The following is a 17,111-nucleotide window of genomic DNA, read 5'->3' as shown; positions in this document are numbered from 1 at the left end:
AATTCAAAGTTTCCTTTTATTTTTGAAGAGAATATGGAGTCCAGGCTAAAACAGCTCCCAAAAGCAATATTCTCTACTGTGTATAATAAATCACCAGCTCTCTACCCCATCAGTAAGCGAAGAAGCTGGCAGAATAGCACAGTGTTCTCTTGAGAGCACAGATTCTTGTTAACTTATATTCTTATCGTCTCTAAAAGTTTATGGCTATTTTGTTGTTGTCGGTGCTCTTAAAAGGATAGTATCTTCCACTTAAACTGGAGAGTTGGGGATGTTTTTTGTTTATTTATCCTGATGAAATCTAATGGATGCATTGGCTGAACAATGGCTGTAAAGTTTGACATGCCCGACAAAGGATGAGCAAATATAAAGGGAGCCACAGAAGGCAGTAAAGCAGATATCTAGCTTTCTTAGCCCAGAATTATTTGACACTGGTTAAATACGATGCTATTTTGCTTTGAGCAATCTTTCTCCTTCCTCTCCTATCCTCATTCTGTCCCCATAACTCAATAGGACGCTTCCCAAACCTAGCTGAGAATAAAACAATTCTAATTAGATGGTGTTCGCCTGATCCAAATAGTTTTTGTCTTTTATGTATGAAATCTTATTGCACAGTTCTCTCCCCACATCGTGAGAAAATAAGAGAGAGGTCCCTTCCTTTCCTTGTTCTCTATGCAGATGGCTAAGTGCTAAAGGCGGAACACTCAGTACTGCCAACTTGCTGAATCAGGTTCAGTGAGAGAACCTGAGACCAGCCAGGAGTGCTGCTGCTGTTTCCTGTCCAATCTGCTGGGGGCAGCATGGGGGAGGCTTTACTTCCGCGCCCCCCCCCCCCGCCCCCGTTCCCCAGGGGGACATCAAGGAGCTGCTGAAGTGTCAAGGTTTTCCATTTTGCTCAGAGCTTGTGTTCCTATTACTGAGGAGGCCTCCTCTAAACCTGCCAGTTGGAATGACAGTTCCCCTAGACCTCTCAAGGGTGATGAATTTCACACTAAGGTAGAGACTACTGTGGTCAGCACTTGAACACATTCGATGGTGAGCTGGGTCATTAACTCTACCGATCCCCAACCCCTCTGTCAGCACCCCCATAGGCACCAGGTTGTCTTCTGCATGTGGGCAAGAACTTTGCATTTTAATTCTATCATTTCCTCCAAAATTATCCCATTAACATAACAGTATACACAATATTGTACAAAACTTTGGGGAATTGTACAACTGTTGGCTTTATACTAAAATAAAGCTTCCACAGCTGGAAATAATGACCCCTGGCCAAACACTTATTATTTTTTATATATATAGTTTATTCATTTGTAGAGAGAGAGGGGGGAAGGGAGAAGGAGAGAGAAACATCAAGTGAAAGCAGAACATCTATCCACTGCCTCCTGCACAACCCCTACAAGGGATGGAGCCCACAATCTGGGCAGGTGCCCTGAATCAAACCGGCAACAGGATGATGCCCAACCAAATGAGCCACAAAAGCCAGCCTGGCTGACCAGTTTTGATAATAATAAACAATTGATGCACTTTGTAGGACTGTGAGCTAAATGACCCTGAATGCCCTCCCTAACTTAATGTGCTATGTTAAAGGAAGATAATAGAATTATATAGTGTGTGTTTACTGTATCTATAAAAGATTATTTTAAAAGAGAGTTGTTGAAGAGTATCCTAAATGGTAGCAGTCTCCCCTGGCTTCTCACATGTCAGACACAGAGAGAGCAGTGTGAATGAAGTCCAGTGCCTGTGTGCCAAGGCTTGTGTATCATTTCATATCAAAGGAAGTTTTTCTTTATAGAGGTGTTTTGTTTTTGTTTTTGTTTTTTTAAATGCCAGTGGTTTTTCCTTGAGGGGACGTACACTTCTGTTGTTGATCTAATATTAGAAGACGAATTAGTGTTTTTCAAATACACCTAGTATGGAATGACCTCCTTTCCATACTACCACACTTTGCACTACTACATTTTAAAAATATAAATGTAAATATTACCTAAGATAATATCAGCTGGAAGATTAGGAGAAGTGTACACTGTTCTGAAGCCATGTTCTGGAAGAGCACACAGTCAGGGATCCATTTTGAAGTAGCACTTGAGTGAAGGTGAAGGCATATTTCACTTGCACCCCGGACCAAGGGTTCCACTGCCTCTGACTGTCATCCATATGGACCTCGCCTGCTCCCTCTGCCCCTGACAGAGTACATCCACTGACCCTCCCAATATTGCCAAATGCCTCTGAAACCAGCGTGTGTTTCTTTTTCTTCCTCAACGTTGACTGATTTGGGGCAGAGTTGGGTAGGGATTGGGACAGTGCTACAGAGTAGGGCAGTTTTGAAGGCCTGCCAGCAGTGGATTTGGGGAAGAAGAAAATGTGTGGCTAGAAATCACTCTAGAGATCTGAAGATCGATGTAAAGGACTCTCTTTCTTTTCTCTCTCTCCCTCTCTCTCTCTCTCTCTCTCTCTCTCTTTCTCTCTCTCTTTAAATATATGTTTTTATTTTTTAGACATTGTTTTTAGAGAGAGAGGAAGGAAGAGGGAGAGAGAAACATCAACATGGATCAGCTGTCTCCTGTGCACCCCCTGCTGAGGATAGAGCCCACAACCTGGGCATGTGCCCTGTCTGGGAATCGAATCAGCAACCTCCTGGTGCCTGGGTCAGTGCTCAACCACTGAGCGACACTGGCCAGGCGGGACTGTCTTTTCTTAAAAACATGTGCTAGAACAGGAAACTTCTGGAGTAGGAGTCTGAAGACATGGAATATAGTTCTAGCTTTCTCATGAGTTAAATGTGTTTCCATTAGAAAGTAATGACTCTGGATACAGGTTCTTGAAATAGGCATGAGTTGCTTAGTTATGTTTCAGTAACAAATGACCCTGAAACTTCAGTGGTCTACTTCTTACTTATATATCAGCTGCTAATCATGAAAGCCACATTTTAAAAATGCTTTAAAGCGCTAATTATCAAATGTTTCTACCAAACAAAATAACTGCAAGGTGAATAGCAAAGTAGTGTCTTAATTCCTGTTCTTCATTTAAAGGCCTGGAGTTAGCTTTTGTTTGTACTCAGAGATTCTCTGATGAAAGCTGTTCAGACCCATTTGTATTCTAGCATTTTTATGACTCCTGCTGGGTTTAGAGATAGCTTTTAGTAATCCCACGAAAGCAATCCCTGCTGACCAACCTCAGGGGTTAAAGCAATCCCTGCTGACCAACCTCAGGGGTTATCATAAAGTACTTACGGGAGTCTTATCTATTGAATCCTCTCATCAGGCAAACATTCTAGCTCTTCTTTGAAGAAGAAAGGTAATCTTGTACCCTGCTGAGGGATAAGATAAAACTAAATTGTATTTGAGTGAAGAAATGAAGAATGCTATTATCATTTTAGAGGGTTGATTACCAAAATGAGGAATAACTTTTAATTCTAAAGTTGCCTTAGAAGATTATGGACACTCCAAAATGTTTTAGTAAATCAACAGAAGAATTTCTTGTCTTCAAATTGTCCCCACTATTCTCATCTCTCAGAATAACTATTTGTTGTTTGCTATTTGTTTTCTAGGAACTCCATTATGTTGTAAGATCACTAAAGTCCAGATGACAAAAACAGTTTTCTTTTTCCTTTTTTCATACACACAGAAAGGGAGGCATGTAGACCGGGGTGAGTGATGTGTGGCTCTCTCTGCAAGTTGGTGCAATGCGGTACAGTGTGTCTAGAGACCTAGGCTCCAGGCACCAGACCTGCCAATGGTGCTTAGCCTTTTGGGAACTTGGTTTTCTTGTCTGTAGGCAAAGGATGGTCAGGATGAGAGCTCACTGAGAGCAGTGACCTTGATGTTCTGTTCATTTCTGTATCTTCAGCACCTTGACCTGTGTAGTCAGCAAAGGTGGTTGAAGGATGATTAGATACCCTACTGAAAAATATGCTACACATGCACTGAAAACCCTCTGATTTTCCCTCCTTTTTCCTCTTCAGACTCATTTCCTACCTAGTACTTCGGGCACATAGCACACGGCACCCTCATAGGTTCAAGATCTTGCCTTTGTGCCTGCTCTTCTTTCCACGTTACTCCCTTGGCTATCAAAAGCTCTAATTACCATTCAAGGCTCAACTTCAAGACTGCTTCTTCTGAGGCCTTTTCCCAGACCTCCTAGATGGACTTAAATCATCCCTTTCTCTGTAGACGCACAGGGCTCTTCTTATAGCCCTAATAGAGCATGTATTTCTATAGGCCTTATTAATTTATTCATCCCACAGATATTTATTAACACACAAATATGTGCAAGGAAAAGCTAGGGCTTTACACAAATCATCACAGCAATCTAGAGACTATTTATTCTTTCTTTTATCCAGCACTTATTGAATGCATGTTAGTTAACAGATAGTTGTAGGTGCCAGGGTTTGAGCAGTGGAAACGTTAGAAAACATGCTACCCTCCAGGGGCTGACATTCTAATGACACAGGCTCAAAAATAAGTACAAACATAAACGAGCAAGATATTGTAATTTCACATAATGGGAACACATTAAGAAAATAAATGTTGCTGAATTGAAAGGAATGACAGGGGTGGGGAATTAGAATGAATCTAGGTGACAATTCCTCAAGAGCAATTGTGTAAGTTTTGCACCTGTGCATTACCCAGTGCGTAGCACAGTGAGGTCCATATTTTGCTCATTTAAAAATCTTAGTCAATCCCTAACCGGTTTGTCTCAGTGGCTAGAGTGTCAGCCTGTGGACTGAAGGGTCCCAGGTTCGATTCTGGTCAAGGGCATGTACCTTGGTTGTGGGCACATCCCCAGTAGGGGGTGTGCAGGAGGCAGCTGATCAATGTTTCTTTCTCATCGATGTTTCTAACTCTCTATCCCTCTCCCTTCCTCTCTGTAATAAATCAATAAAATATATTTTTTTAAAAATCTTAGTCAAATAGTGAATAGAACTCTGAACTTTGAGATCTTTAATCTACTGCCCATCTCCAAAACTGTGCTGCTGAGATTAAAGAAATAAGTATGGGGTATAAATATAAGATATGAAGCATTGTATGTCCTAAAAAATCCGTATGCAGGGAATATCTGAGCTAAATTTTGTGCCAAGGCCGAAAGCATTGTCAGCTCTGACTTCTCTAATCCAGCAGAGGAAAAGTAATACCCAGTCTCTAGAGTATTTTCTCTTTGACTTTGGAATGCATCGCCCTATTTATTTATTTAGTTAGTTATTTAATTTATTGGCAGCATACATTACTTTGTAAATGTATTTGGCTTAGATGAATAGGGCCTGAATTAGCATTTACTAAGTACACAGCATGCGATACTACAAGAAATGTATAGCAGAAAACAAAAGGGAGCCAATCTAGTATTTAAAATTTGCTGTGCAAAGCCTACTGCTCCCATTCACTGAAACTGCTGATGAATATCGCTAATATAATAACAGGCGAAAGTAAAAAGTGCTGCTGCTATTAGATGATAAACAAAGGTAAAAAGGAATTATAGAAGCTCATAGACAGGAACAATAAGGTTCAAACGGCAGGATCTCTCATTTACACACCGTTTATCGTTTTTAGACATGATTTTCCCCGCCAGTAGAAGACTGTTGTTTAGTCAGGAATGAAGATGAGGTCACATGGACTGAGTTGCACATCTGTTCCCAAGAGGTCTCCTTCCCTGGCTTTAACCACAGGCTGGCCACAGTATTGAGTTTTTCTCTGTGCAAAGCTTTACAAACTCATATCAGAATGAAACCCAGGACCTGCGTGCTTGGCAATTAGCTCCAACAAGCTCAGCTAATGGGCCCAGACAGCAAGCCTGCTTTTGAGATTTGAAACCCCAAAACTACTCTGATTAGTTGCTATTTGAGTGGGAAGTGGAAAGAGGAACTGCAAAGTCAAGAATGTGCTAATCTCACCTTCTGTCAGGAGGGATTTGTAGGGGTGTGAGTACTGCACTTCTATTTCAAACTTTACATTAACCCACCCTCTGGTTTAACCACATAAATGAGTCTGGAAATCCCCCTACAGTCAGGTGATGAATAAGGCTGTCCTTTGAATTAATTGTGACTTCATTTACATAGTTCTACAATGTTAACACAGTTATTAAATATTTTACATCCGGGGTAGCCTATAGAGCCAAATGATAGTTATGATGAGTGGCAGCTCTGATGAATGCATACTGGTTGAGTGTGAGGATAAGGATGAATGTGTATAGGGGGATGGTGTTACCAACAACACAAAGTCATGTCCCTAGGCAATATTCATATTTAAAATGAATGAACAGCTTTTGAATGATTTATAACTGACTTCCCTCGATTCTTTTTATAAGATGTTCTCCTTTACTTTATAACCTATAACTTGCTGAATAACGTTTCATGAGTGCCTTTTTCCCTGGTAGTATGACTATTGCTTTGTCTATTGGACTTCAAATGGTATTTTCTCCTTAATATCAGATGTAGGAAATTAGCGATGGAATCATTTGTATTCACAGAGGAAATTATTTTAGCTAAGGGATTTAGGTGAGCTGGTCTTAATCTTCATAGTGTTTATAATTTCCATTTTTCTCTAGTATTTGTTTTAATAATATGCTAGCTTTTGGCTACGATGAAGATAATCCAATGATATGATGCCATTCAAGTATAGAGAAACTTAGCAGTACTTAAGAGTGTTAATTTTGCCCTGACCGGTTTGGCTCAGTGGATAGAGCATTGGCCTGCGGACTCAAGGGTCCTGGGTTCAATTCCGGTCAAGGGCATGTACCTTGGTTGCGGGCACATCCCCAGTGAGGAGTGTGCAGGAGGCAGCTGATCAATGTTTCTCTCTCATCGATGTTTCTGGATCTCTATCCCTCTCCCTTCCTCTCTGTAAAAAAATCAATTAAAAAAAAAAAGAGTGAATTTCTGTACAGAGTTATCCAATGAAAATGAAATCGTTTGTTGAATTTAGAGTACAAAACAGTATTTCCTCCTTCAACAACAACAACAACAAAACAAAACATAGAGAGCTCACTATGTACCAAGCATTGTGCTAAATTCACGGGATGAAAATATGAATGATTCAATTCAATATTTCTTCTTTTTGTTTTAAACTTGCAGTTTTCCTTAGGTAACAAAATAATTTCCTCAGCTATCCATTTTAGCTTGGGAGTGTAAACAGTTTTTAAGATTAGTTTAGCAGTATCAAAAGTACAATCTTCAATAACTTTCAGGCTACTGGTGAACCGAACCAAATGTTCTTTTGAAATGCATTTAAGGAATGTATGAAAACTATACTTAGCACAAATCAAAGATGTTTGTTTATCTTATAAAAGGAATCTTTATAAATAAGAGGAGGAGGAATGCAGTGGAGATGAAAGATCATAGAGAGTCAGCCTCAGGCTCAGATATGTGTGGAGCTTCTTACTAACCAGGCTTGCTTCCATGGGCAAGTTGCTTAAGCATCCCGACTCTCTGCTCTGCCATATCTTAAAGCTGCAGAAATGATGATGAGATATTGTACCAAAAGGGTTTCAAATAGAGCCTGGCACATTATCTATGCTCCATAAAAGGCAGCTGTCACTACAAAATAATCATCGCATTTTCTTAATACTAAACCTCGATGTGTTTACAAAAGCTGTTCGCAGGTTTTAAATCTACACTTATCTTCTCAACAACACATCATAGAGAGACCTCTGGCCGTATTTTTGGAGATGTAAATTAAATATTCTTTTATCATTTGGTCTGCATCAAACACAATGAAAGCTATTAGGAAAGTTATATTTTGTAATGTGCAGTTTTCTGTGCATCTTGTTTGGTAAACACGGGTTTTAATCAACCTTCTTGACCATCCATCTCTTCTCTCATTGTTTTCCTCAAGTCTTAGTACACAAGCAATAATTGCAGGTTGCTCATCCTTTTCCAAATTGAATAAAACCCCTTTCTATCTGCACACACACCTTTATTCTTCTCTAGCTCGCAGACATGGCTTACATGACATCCTCCTAGTTGATAAACTCCCTGGAGGGACTTTCTTCTTTTCCCATTAGACTGATGTTTGCTCTAATCTTTGCTTATCCTATTGAGAACAACCTCCCAGACTAAGTTCTTTCTATCTGAGGAAATCTGAAACTCACACATATTAAAAGTTCCTTGTCTCATAATATAAGAAATAAAATGAACTTTTGAAAAATATTTTCACATTAGCATCAAAATTACATGGATTATTAGGTGATGAATTCTAGAAGTTCTCAATTAAAAAATTGTACTTTATTGTCTACAATGATAAATGAAAACATCGTAAAATTAACTCTTCAACCAGTGGAAATCTGAAGGCATGTCTTATCTATGAGGATATTTGTTATAAAGATGTGGTTTATATTTTATTAAAAGTTTATTTCCATTAATAGATGACTCATGTACAGGGCTTCTTACAGCTCTAAGAATATCTGTTATTAAATTTCACAGACAAATTCTCTAACTTGGAAAGATGCTCTTTGATTCTTGTTAATTATTGATTCTTGAACTCTTGATATCTTTGTATTAAATGTTGTTGCCAATAAAAGCTGGTCTCCAGGCCAGGTCTTTTCCATATTACATGAAAAAGAGCTGATTTGATGATAAGCATGTAATGAAATATACTTCTAAAGGTTTGGTTGAATCACAGAGTTTGATTGATCCTAAGGGTTTTCAATTTCTGCTTTATTCTGTTCCTATAAACCAGCAGTTCTCAACCTGTGGGTCGCGACCCCTTTGGCGGTCGAACGACCCTTTCACAGGGGTTGCCTAAGACCATCCTGGATATCAGATATTTACATTACGATTCATAACAGTAGCAACATTACAGTTATGAGGTAGCAATGAAAATAATTTTATGGTTGGGTCACAACATGAGGAACTGTATTTAAAGGGCCAGAAGGTTGAGAACCACTGCTATAAACATTAGGACATAAGTGTATTATTATTTTATGTACATTTCTTGGACAGCATTCCAGAAGTTCATGTGCTGCACATTAGAATCACCTGGGAATCTTGTTAAAATCCTGATTTCTTGGCCTCATCCTCCGGAAATTCTGTTTTTTTGCTACTACTGATGAGGCCGAGAAATCAGGATTTTAACAAGATTCCCAGGTGATTCCAATGTGCAGCCAAGGTTGAGAACCACTGCTCTAAAGGATTTCCCCCATAGAGTGATCTCAGGGCACAGGCCTGTAGTTTAGCATTACTTAAGTTTCCCTCAGTGAGTCATGAACACCACAGAGTGTCATGCACACCTGAAGAATTCACTGAAAGAATAAATATTGATAGTGCATTTGCTTGTTATTGTTTTATGAACTTTGAGAAATCCCACTATGTTTTTATGCATTTCAAAAAGCATTAACTCAGTCAAGAAGCACAGGTAAAAGTAGGAGAGAATTTACTTTATTTTCTGAGAAATAAATATAAAACAGCAAACAGAATTTTTTTTTCAAAATTAGGGAAAATACTCTGACAAATGTCTTTTAAAGCTTTCCCCAAATAAGTCATCCTTAGTGAGTTAGATTGTTTTGGTTGAAAGCTTTTTAAAAACTCAAGTAACTGCATAAGTTTTGAGAGATGTGGAATACAGCCCTGTGAGCAATGAACAGTTTATGGCTCATCTACTCATATAGAGCATAATCACCTAGGATAAAACTGAACAGCCATTCGCTGTGAGATCTGGGAACAGCAAAAAGAGGAATTTGGGAAGAGCTGTTATGAAGAAAGAGTCCAGAGGGTAACTGGGAGCTTGGATTATAATGGCTTTTCATTAGACAGACTGTGCCACTCTGTTATTGGCTGGGCTGTTGCCATGGGAAGAAAAAATCTTCATTCCTTCTCCTGGGGTAGTATTGTAGAATAGAAAACATTTTCCTGTTGGAGTTGCACAGAACTTCTCTTCCTGTTCCGGGCAACCAGGAATGAGGGGCAGGGCATGATAGCTCCCTCCACAGGCCCTTCTTGGTTGAGGTTGCCTTTATTAATTTTCACAATAGAAAAGAAAAATAATAACTCATTGCCAACAATGTCAATATTTGTGTGAATGTTTTTGAAAATATATTTTTATTAAGGAAAGGAGAGGGAGAGAGAGAGAGAAACCTCAATGATGAGAGAGAATCATTGATCTGGGCTGCTTCCTACACTGCCTCCTGTATACCCCATACTGGTGATTGAGCTGAAACCTGTGCCCTAACTGGAATTAAAGCATGACCTCCTGGTTCATAGGTGGACACTCAACCACTGAGCCATGCTAATTGGACTGTGTGATTGTTTTTAGTCCTATTTCAATCAGATATCTGTACCTTTTTCTAGCAAAATTATATGATGTGGAACATCCTCTATATGAACTTTCGATTTATGAGTTCATTTTATTTTAAAAATGCTAACTGTTAAATATGTTACAAGTGTGTTTGCTGGTGTCATTATGCTCAATTTTGTTTTTGATATTTTGGGATTTGTACAACATTTTGCACATATGAGGTGTATCGATTTTTATGTTTTTGACTTTTGCATTTATGCTTAGAAATATATCTTCCACACTTTGAGTACATTATAGAATGATATATATCACTAATTGGTGGGTTGGAAAGAACATTTGGCTAATAGTTTATTGTTTAACTTGCTGGTGCTAGAGTAATTAAAATGAAAAGTCACAAAGTGGAGAGAAGTTTGCCTTAGCAGATAAGTTTCTTTCTCGTAGGTCCATTGCTATCACATATCCTTTATGGCTTCTTGAGATAAATAATTTTCTCAAGTCTGTCCTTTACCTTTTTTCCTTGAGTGGTTACTACTTTGTCACTCCAACAGTTATTTTCTTCCCTCTCTATTCTTCCTGGAATTTCTTGATAGAATCAGGAATTGATAGAAACAGTTAACTGATCTTTGAAAAGATCACTGATATTATAATGTAGCTCATCATTAGGGTTGAATATGATAGAACCAAATAAATATTAATACTGATAATAATTAGTATTGCTCTTTGAGTGCTTTATTAAGTATCAGTTATAACTACATAATAATCAATAGAGTCAATTCTCAAAACAACCTTGCAATTTAAGGACCACATACCAGCCTTTTACAGATGAGGAAGAGAAGGATTGGAGAGGTTAAGTAGATTACCTGGTGTCACAGGCAGTACATGACTGAATTAAAATCTGAACTCCTGTCAGCACATTTCCCATCTCACCAGTGCCTATAAGTAAATGTGACTGCAGTTGTGCCTTGAGGAGAGGTGCTGGAGACAAATGGTGACCTGTTCAGTGGTGATGCAGCCCCTGTTCCTGTTGTCACTGAGTTGGGAGAAGATTCAGATGGCTGAGATGTTGAAACCGTGCATGTAATGAATTGAACGGAGGAATGATTGACTCATATGGATGTTTCTTTGCCTTCTAGGAAGATTTCCAACCCGCAGAAGCCTCGGAGACCAACTGGGAGTCGGTCACAAGCTCTGTCTCAGTAAGTAATTTATTTTTCTGTTGCCAGTGAAAAAAACTGATGGAGTAGCTAAGGTCAACCCGGAGCGACGTCAGCGGTCTTCAGGGCCTATGACTTGACCACAAGCCAGATCTCAAGCATGGTGTGCTCTTCTCTTTCATGTAGGTTACAGTGGCGCTGCCAGATGCCCTTCTCCCCTCTCTCAGACAGTTCTCAGGAAATGCCAGTGCTCATTATGGGAGCATGGAATAGACAATGGCTTAAGCATTTATCAGTTTCAAAGCAGAACATTCCAACCAAAGGACTGTGCACATACCTCATACATATCAAACTGGTCCACGGCCCACGCTCCAGTGGGGAATTTTGAAATCGTTTTTTGACTATTCTGGGGAAGCTCTTAACCTTTGCATTGTCAAAGATCTTTTCAGACGTGAAAAAATTCCAATGTTTACAGTGAGATAACTTAAGTGCAAACCAGGCATGTGTTCTATTTGACTTGGAAATAAAACATCACTCATACTAGAACCATAAAATGGTTCATGCCCCAATTTTTTTCTCCAAATTTAGTCATTTCTCAGTATTCTGTCTTCTTATCTACTTTGCACAGAAAGAACAGACCTTGTTTTCACCAAGTCTATGGGTAGCACTTATGTAGCAATAAAATACAAGATAACAAATGCAACTGCTCACTGAAAGGTCAGGAGATTGGAGAAAGCTTGTTCATGGTTCTAAAGTGGGTCGGTGTGGCTGAGTCACTGGAGTTGATCCTCCCCTCCCCAAAGTGATATGCTATCTTTTGCTCTTTGAAAAAAATTTTAAAATTGCCTCAGATGGCAGGATTTCCTCAGCTCTGGATTCTGGGAGGATTAGATTTGCCTGCCATGGCTGCTGGACTGGAACAACCAAGCCGGAGATCAGTGAGGCCTCTGAGAGTGATATTAGAGTGTTTTATCTGTTTGGCTTTGACAGCCCAAAATGCATGCTCTGAACGCAGCTAAGTAAGCAGTCATTGTCAGGCAGGTGAAGATGAAAATAAGGCAGGTAAAATGCAGAGCTGGGGGCTAGCCAGGAGGCTTGGGCAGCTAGCAGCCTGAGACTGACAGTTCAAAGTAGATTCCAGAGGCGGCCTTGCAACCAAGACCTAACATGCTGTTCTGTCAAGACATCCTCCAGCTTCTCATTAAAGGACCCAATACTAACTCGGGATAATCCCAGTTCTCTTAATGAGAGATCATGCCGTCCATTTGGAATATCTGTGGAACCTCAGCCCTGAGTCCACATCAACCGCGAAGTCTTCAGGTTGGGTCCAAATCCAGGTTCTGATTAGTCCTCTAGGAAGACCAAATAGACGTGGCTTCTTCCACCAGCATTCTGGTTTTCAAGAACTTCTGGATTACAAGCAGGGCCTCTGAACCTTCCAGTAACTTCTGTACAAACCATACTTTGTTTTTGGTGAAAGTGGTCAACAAAAGTGATTAACAATTCTCAGAGCATTTTTTTTTTATTTTTGTACAAATTATCATTTTAAAGTAATTCAGTTAGGTTTAGAATTTGTTTTTGTAAACATATAACAAAGGCTGAATGAGATCAAAACGTGGAGTTGAAGGAGGCACATCCAAATAGTTATTTCTCTCAAAAATAGGTTTTAAATAATTACCTAACAAAAATGTTCTCATGGGTTTCTTAGGTCATGTAGGCAGTCATAAACATTTTCTTTACCATCATCTGTGTTTCTGTCCATTGTCCTGAGACAACATTTGAAAAAGGCACTAAAGCTCACACATAAGGGTGGTGTCACATTTTATCTGTGTGTTGGGTTTGCTCTTCAGACGAACGTTAAAATACATTATTCATTCCCTTCTCCTCCTGGGACTGAGACCTCTCCCACCCATTCCCCACTCCCCACACACACACCTTTTTCTTGATGAGTTATCTGGGTACACTCCACTTCCCAGCAGCACCTTGCAGGAGTTCCCCAGAGTCATTGTAAGAAGCTTTTGTTTGGGTGGTAATGACTTGATGGATATCCCTGCTTTTATTTTAAAAGCCCAGGAAGCATTTTAATTTCAAAGCTTTTATATGCTGCCCATGCACCTAACACTGGCCAGCTTATTTGGTTTTCTGGATTTAGACCCACATTAGTGTGATACAGGACTAATTGTAAATCATCCGGTGACTATGAGCCAGGTAGACAGTAGATTCTCCAGACAATACAATTTGAATGGGAATTTGGAATTTTGGGACTGAATCAAAGTATTATCCACCTCTAGTAATGATGCCAAGAGGAATGTGAAAGACAAAAATGAGGTACTTCAGTTAGGGTTCAGCATAGACACACACACACACACACACACACGCGCGCGCGCGCGCGCACACACCTAGTGTATGGAGCTAGCCTGACACCTTCACTCATCTATCTCATGTTTCCCAGCCAAGAACACACACTCACTTTTCCCAGGGTATATTTGAAAACTGCTCACATGCACCAGTGGTAGGTTAATGCTTTTACACACTTCGTTTCGTTTAAGAGCAACTATTCCTGTCATAACAAGTGATCATTGAATCGCTTACAGACCTTTGGCCCTTGATTGGTTAAAAAGAGAAAACATTACCCGAGAGTGAGACTATAAATGTGGGCTTTACTGTTTCTGACTCTATGGTGCATATTAATTCTCAATAGGATACTGCAGTTAAGTTTCAGGAACACAAGTTTTCATTAATTTCCATTTTCTTGTAGTAATAGAAGATATTTGCCCTTGGGGGGATCTTATTTGTTTGGCAGTTTCTTTAAAGACATTTAGAAACCATTGGAGACCACATGCTCTCTATTTCCTTGTTAATGGGTCATGAATTTCTACAGAGATGTTTGAATCATGGCTCATTTACCTCTAGATTAGTGAAGGGTTAGTGAAGTAAGTGCTTGGAAACTTATGGGGAGATATGTTTCAGGGAAAAATACATAATCCCTTCCAGACTCTCAGTGATGTGTATTACCATTTAAAAAAGTATTCCTGACCATATTTTAATGGCACCTAGGATCACTAGCAAGCTGCAGCACTTAAAAAAATACATTTGCTTCCCACGTGAATCTTCCACTCTGAAGTCAAGAGAGCCAGTTTCCTGGTTAATTATCCTTGTTGACAGTAAATAAGCCAATTAAAGTGCCACATTTTGTCAAGATGTCTCTAGAGTAGATGCAAACTCTGCTCACACAACACCTGCAATGCTAGGTGACCTGTAAAGAGGGGACACAGAGGCTAAGCCTGGGAGAATGGGACAGATATGCAAAACTTGCGTGGAAGGAATTCAAAATGTAATTGCTCACCATTAGTTGTTGATATGGCTATGGATGTGGGACATTGAACCAAGAAATTGGATGACTTAATTTTAATATTTCCATCTAGCCCATTCTTGTTTAATGATTAAAATTCAGACCAAGTGCAAGTTTTGTAATCTGCCTGGTTTGGATTTGCAAAAAACAAGTGAATGTTTATCATTTACCAATTATTTGTGCTTGTTTAAAAATAGTACTGTAGCATGATATTTACACACATGATGTCTTATAAACCCAGACTTGTTTATCTTCCTTCCGTGTAGTTGTATGACTATTATATTTCACAGCAATGGACTTTTTCTGAGTACACTGAGCTGTATGTCACTCTTAGGGGGTCTCCTATCACTCTCCATCAGTAACTGACACCACTCTCACTGCGGACGCTCTGGATAAAACAATTGCACAATTTGATACGGTGGAAGATCTGCTCAAGCACTTCAGTCCTGAGTCCTGGCAAGAAGATCTTGAGAATCTATATTTGGACACCCCTCATCATCGAGGCCGGTCATACCGCGACAGGAAGTCAAAAGGTAAGAAACAGAGTATTAGAAGTTCTTCATAAGTAGACAGGAGTATTAACTGTACTAATAACTAAGGATTAGCAATGCAACATATTTCATTCACTTAAATCAGGTGATTATTGTCAGTCCATTATCGCATATCTTTTTCACAGCACCTTGATATGAAGTTCTGTGTTTTTTCCAAACTGTGTTGCTTGTATGGGACTAAGAAAGGTATGATTTAGTCAAAGATCTGCCATAGTTTGAAGTTAGAAAAGACCCTATAAAATTATTCAGATGAGCTTTGTGATTCTAGGCAAGTAAGGCATTATTAGCCCCACTATAAACACTGAAGGCAACCAAAGTCAGGAGAGGTAAATAATTCATCAGAGCCTGTGGCTAGTTAGCAATGGCGAGGAAGTGAGGATTATGACCTCTTGCCTCCAGTGGCAGAGCCAGTGCCTCTATGATGAATATTAATTTAGCCCAGGACTCAGGGTTGGTGGAGAGGCTCCTGGTAAAACAATGGTCAAAACTCAATGAGTAGATTTCAATTCTACTCATTCAATGTCTATTTTACAAAATTTTTATGAGGACCTACCATGTACTTGGTGTCCTGGGTGGTTCGTAGGATGTAAACATCCCCAAGTAGAAGCAAAAAAGTCTGGGATAGTTGATTCAATGAGGAGATTCAGGAAAGTATAATGAGGGGAGAAGAGAGGAACATCCAGGCAGAGAAAACATGAGTTAAAACAATAATACTTAAGCTCTTCAAAAATAAATATCCTAGTCCTATATCTGAGGATTATGATTTTAGGATGAAAAAGTTCATTTGAATGTTTAACTCAAATTAATGGAGAAATAACTTGTGATTTCCTCTTTTTGAATAAAGTATAATTTATAATCTGTTACAACCTTGCTTTATTTGATAAGATTTGTTATCATTAAAGTTTTCTATAAAAGTTTTAGAAGATTCTCTTGCTTCATAGATGTGCAGGCATTTAGCTAAAATATACTAGTAGCTTGTTCTCTATACTTTGTAGTATCAGGGGTACTTTTAAGAACTGAACCTGGGATGCTTTAGAAGATAGTTTCTGTTGGTAAGTACAACCAAGTAGACCATTTGGACTGAAACAACTAATTCGTTAACTTCTGCCTGCGTCTGCTGCTTATGACTTAGGTGATACTCTGACACACTTACAAAGAATACTTTAGGTGGCACAGGAGGGTCACTGGTGGCCCTAACTGGTGGAGCTGTTCCATATGCACGTAACTGTAACTCTCACACTGAATCTCCCCAGGCCTCAGACTGGATTCACCTCAAAGGAAAAGCTGCTTTTCTGTAAGGTGTCGCTGTCTTTGAATCTTTATTAGGCAAACTTAAAGGAATGTAAAATATTCATAATGTTTTGAAAGCCTAAGAAAAACAATTTTAAATGGTTATTGGACAAAGAAATGATAAAATATGACTCTGTCGTTAAGTATCTTAATTACTATAGCTTATTCAAGGGGCAGCCCCTCTGGCACCTATTTTTTTGGAAATATTAAAAGTCACCTAAACTCACTACTTTTCACCCAGAAAATATTTTAAGTTTGAGGCAGGGTGTCTGCATTTACATCCTAACCCTGCCACTTGCAAGTTTTGTGATTTTTCAGCAAGTCATTGAACCTTCCTGAGCCTCCATTTTCTCGTTGGCAATATATATATATGATAATACCAATTCCAGGAATCCTTAGCGGTGCTAGTAAGAGGACCTGGTACCTAGTACTTGTTTAAGAAATGTGAGCTAGCAACAGGTGCTTGGAATTCTGAAATATGTTTGCATCACTTCCTTGGTAAGGCCTTTCTTGTCCTTGGTCCTCTCCCGGTGGGCCCCATCCGCCG

General features: G+C 39.3%; 1 protein-coding gene across 2 annotated transcripts in view; it reads left to right on the top strand.

The window, feature by feature from the left end:
• Positions 1–17,111, top strand: part of PDGFD (platelet derived growth factor D) — a 216,857-nt gene that overhangs the window by 178,139 nt on the left and 21,607 nt on the right. For both annotated transcript variants that reach the window (XM_006774654.2, XM_006774653.2), the window contains exons 4-5: positions 11,351–11,413; positions 15,058–15,256. In XM_006774654.2, coding sequence (XP_006774717.1) covers positions 11,351–11,413; positions 15,058–15,256 — 262 coding nt within the window. The remainder of the gene's footprint in view (positions 1–11,350; positions 11,414–15,057; positions 15,257–17,111) is intronic.

This window comes from Myotis davidii, unplaced genomic scaffold (assembly GCF_000327345.1).
Source record: "Myotis davidii unplaced genomic scaffold, ASM32734v1 scaffold468, whole genome shotgun sequence".
NCBI lineage: Eukaryota > Metazoa > Chordata > Mammalia > Chiroptera > Vespertilionidae > Myotis > Myotis davidii.
Note: the sequence above shows the minus strand (reverse complement) of the source record. Positions and strands in the feature narration are given on the sequence as shown.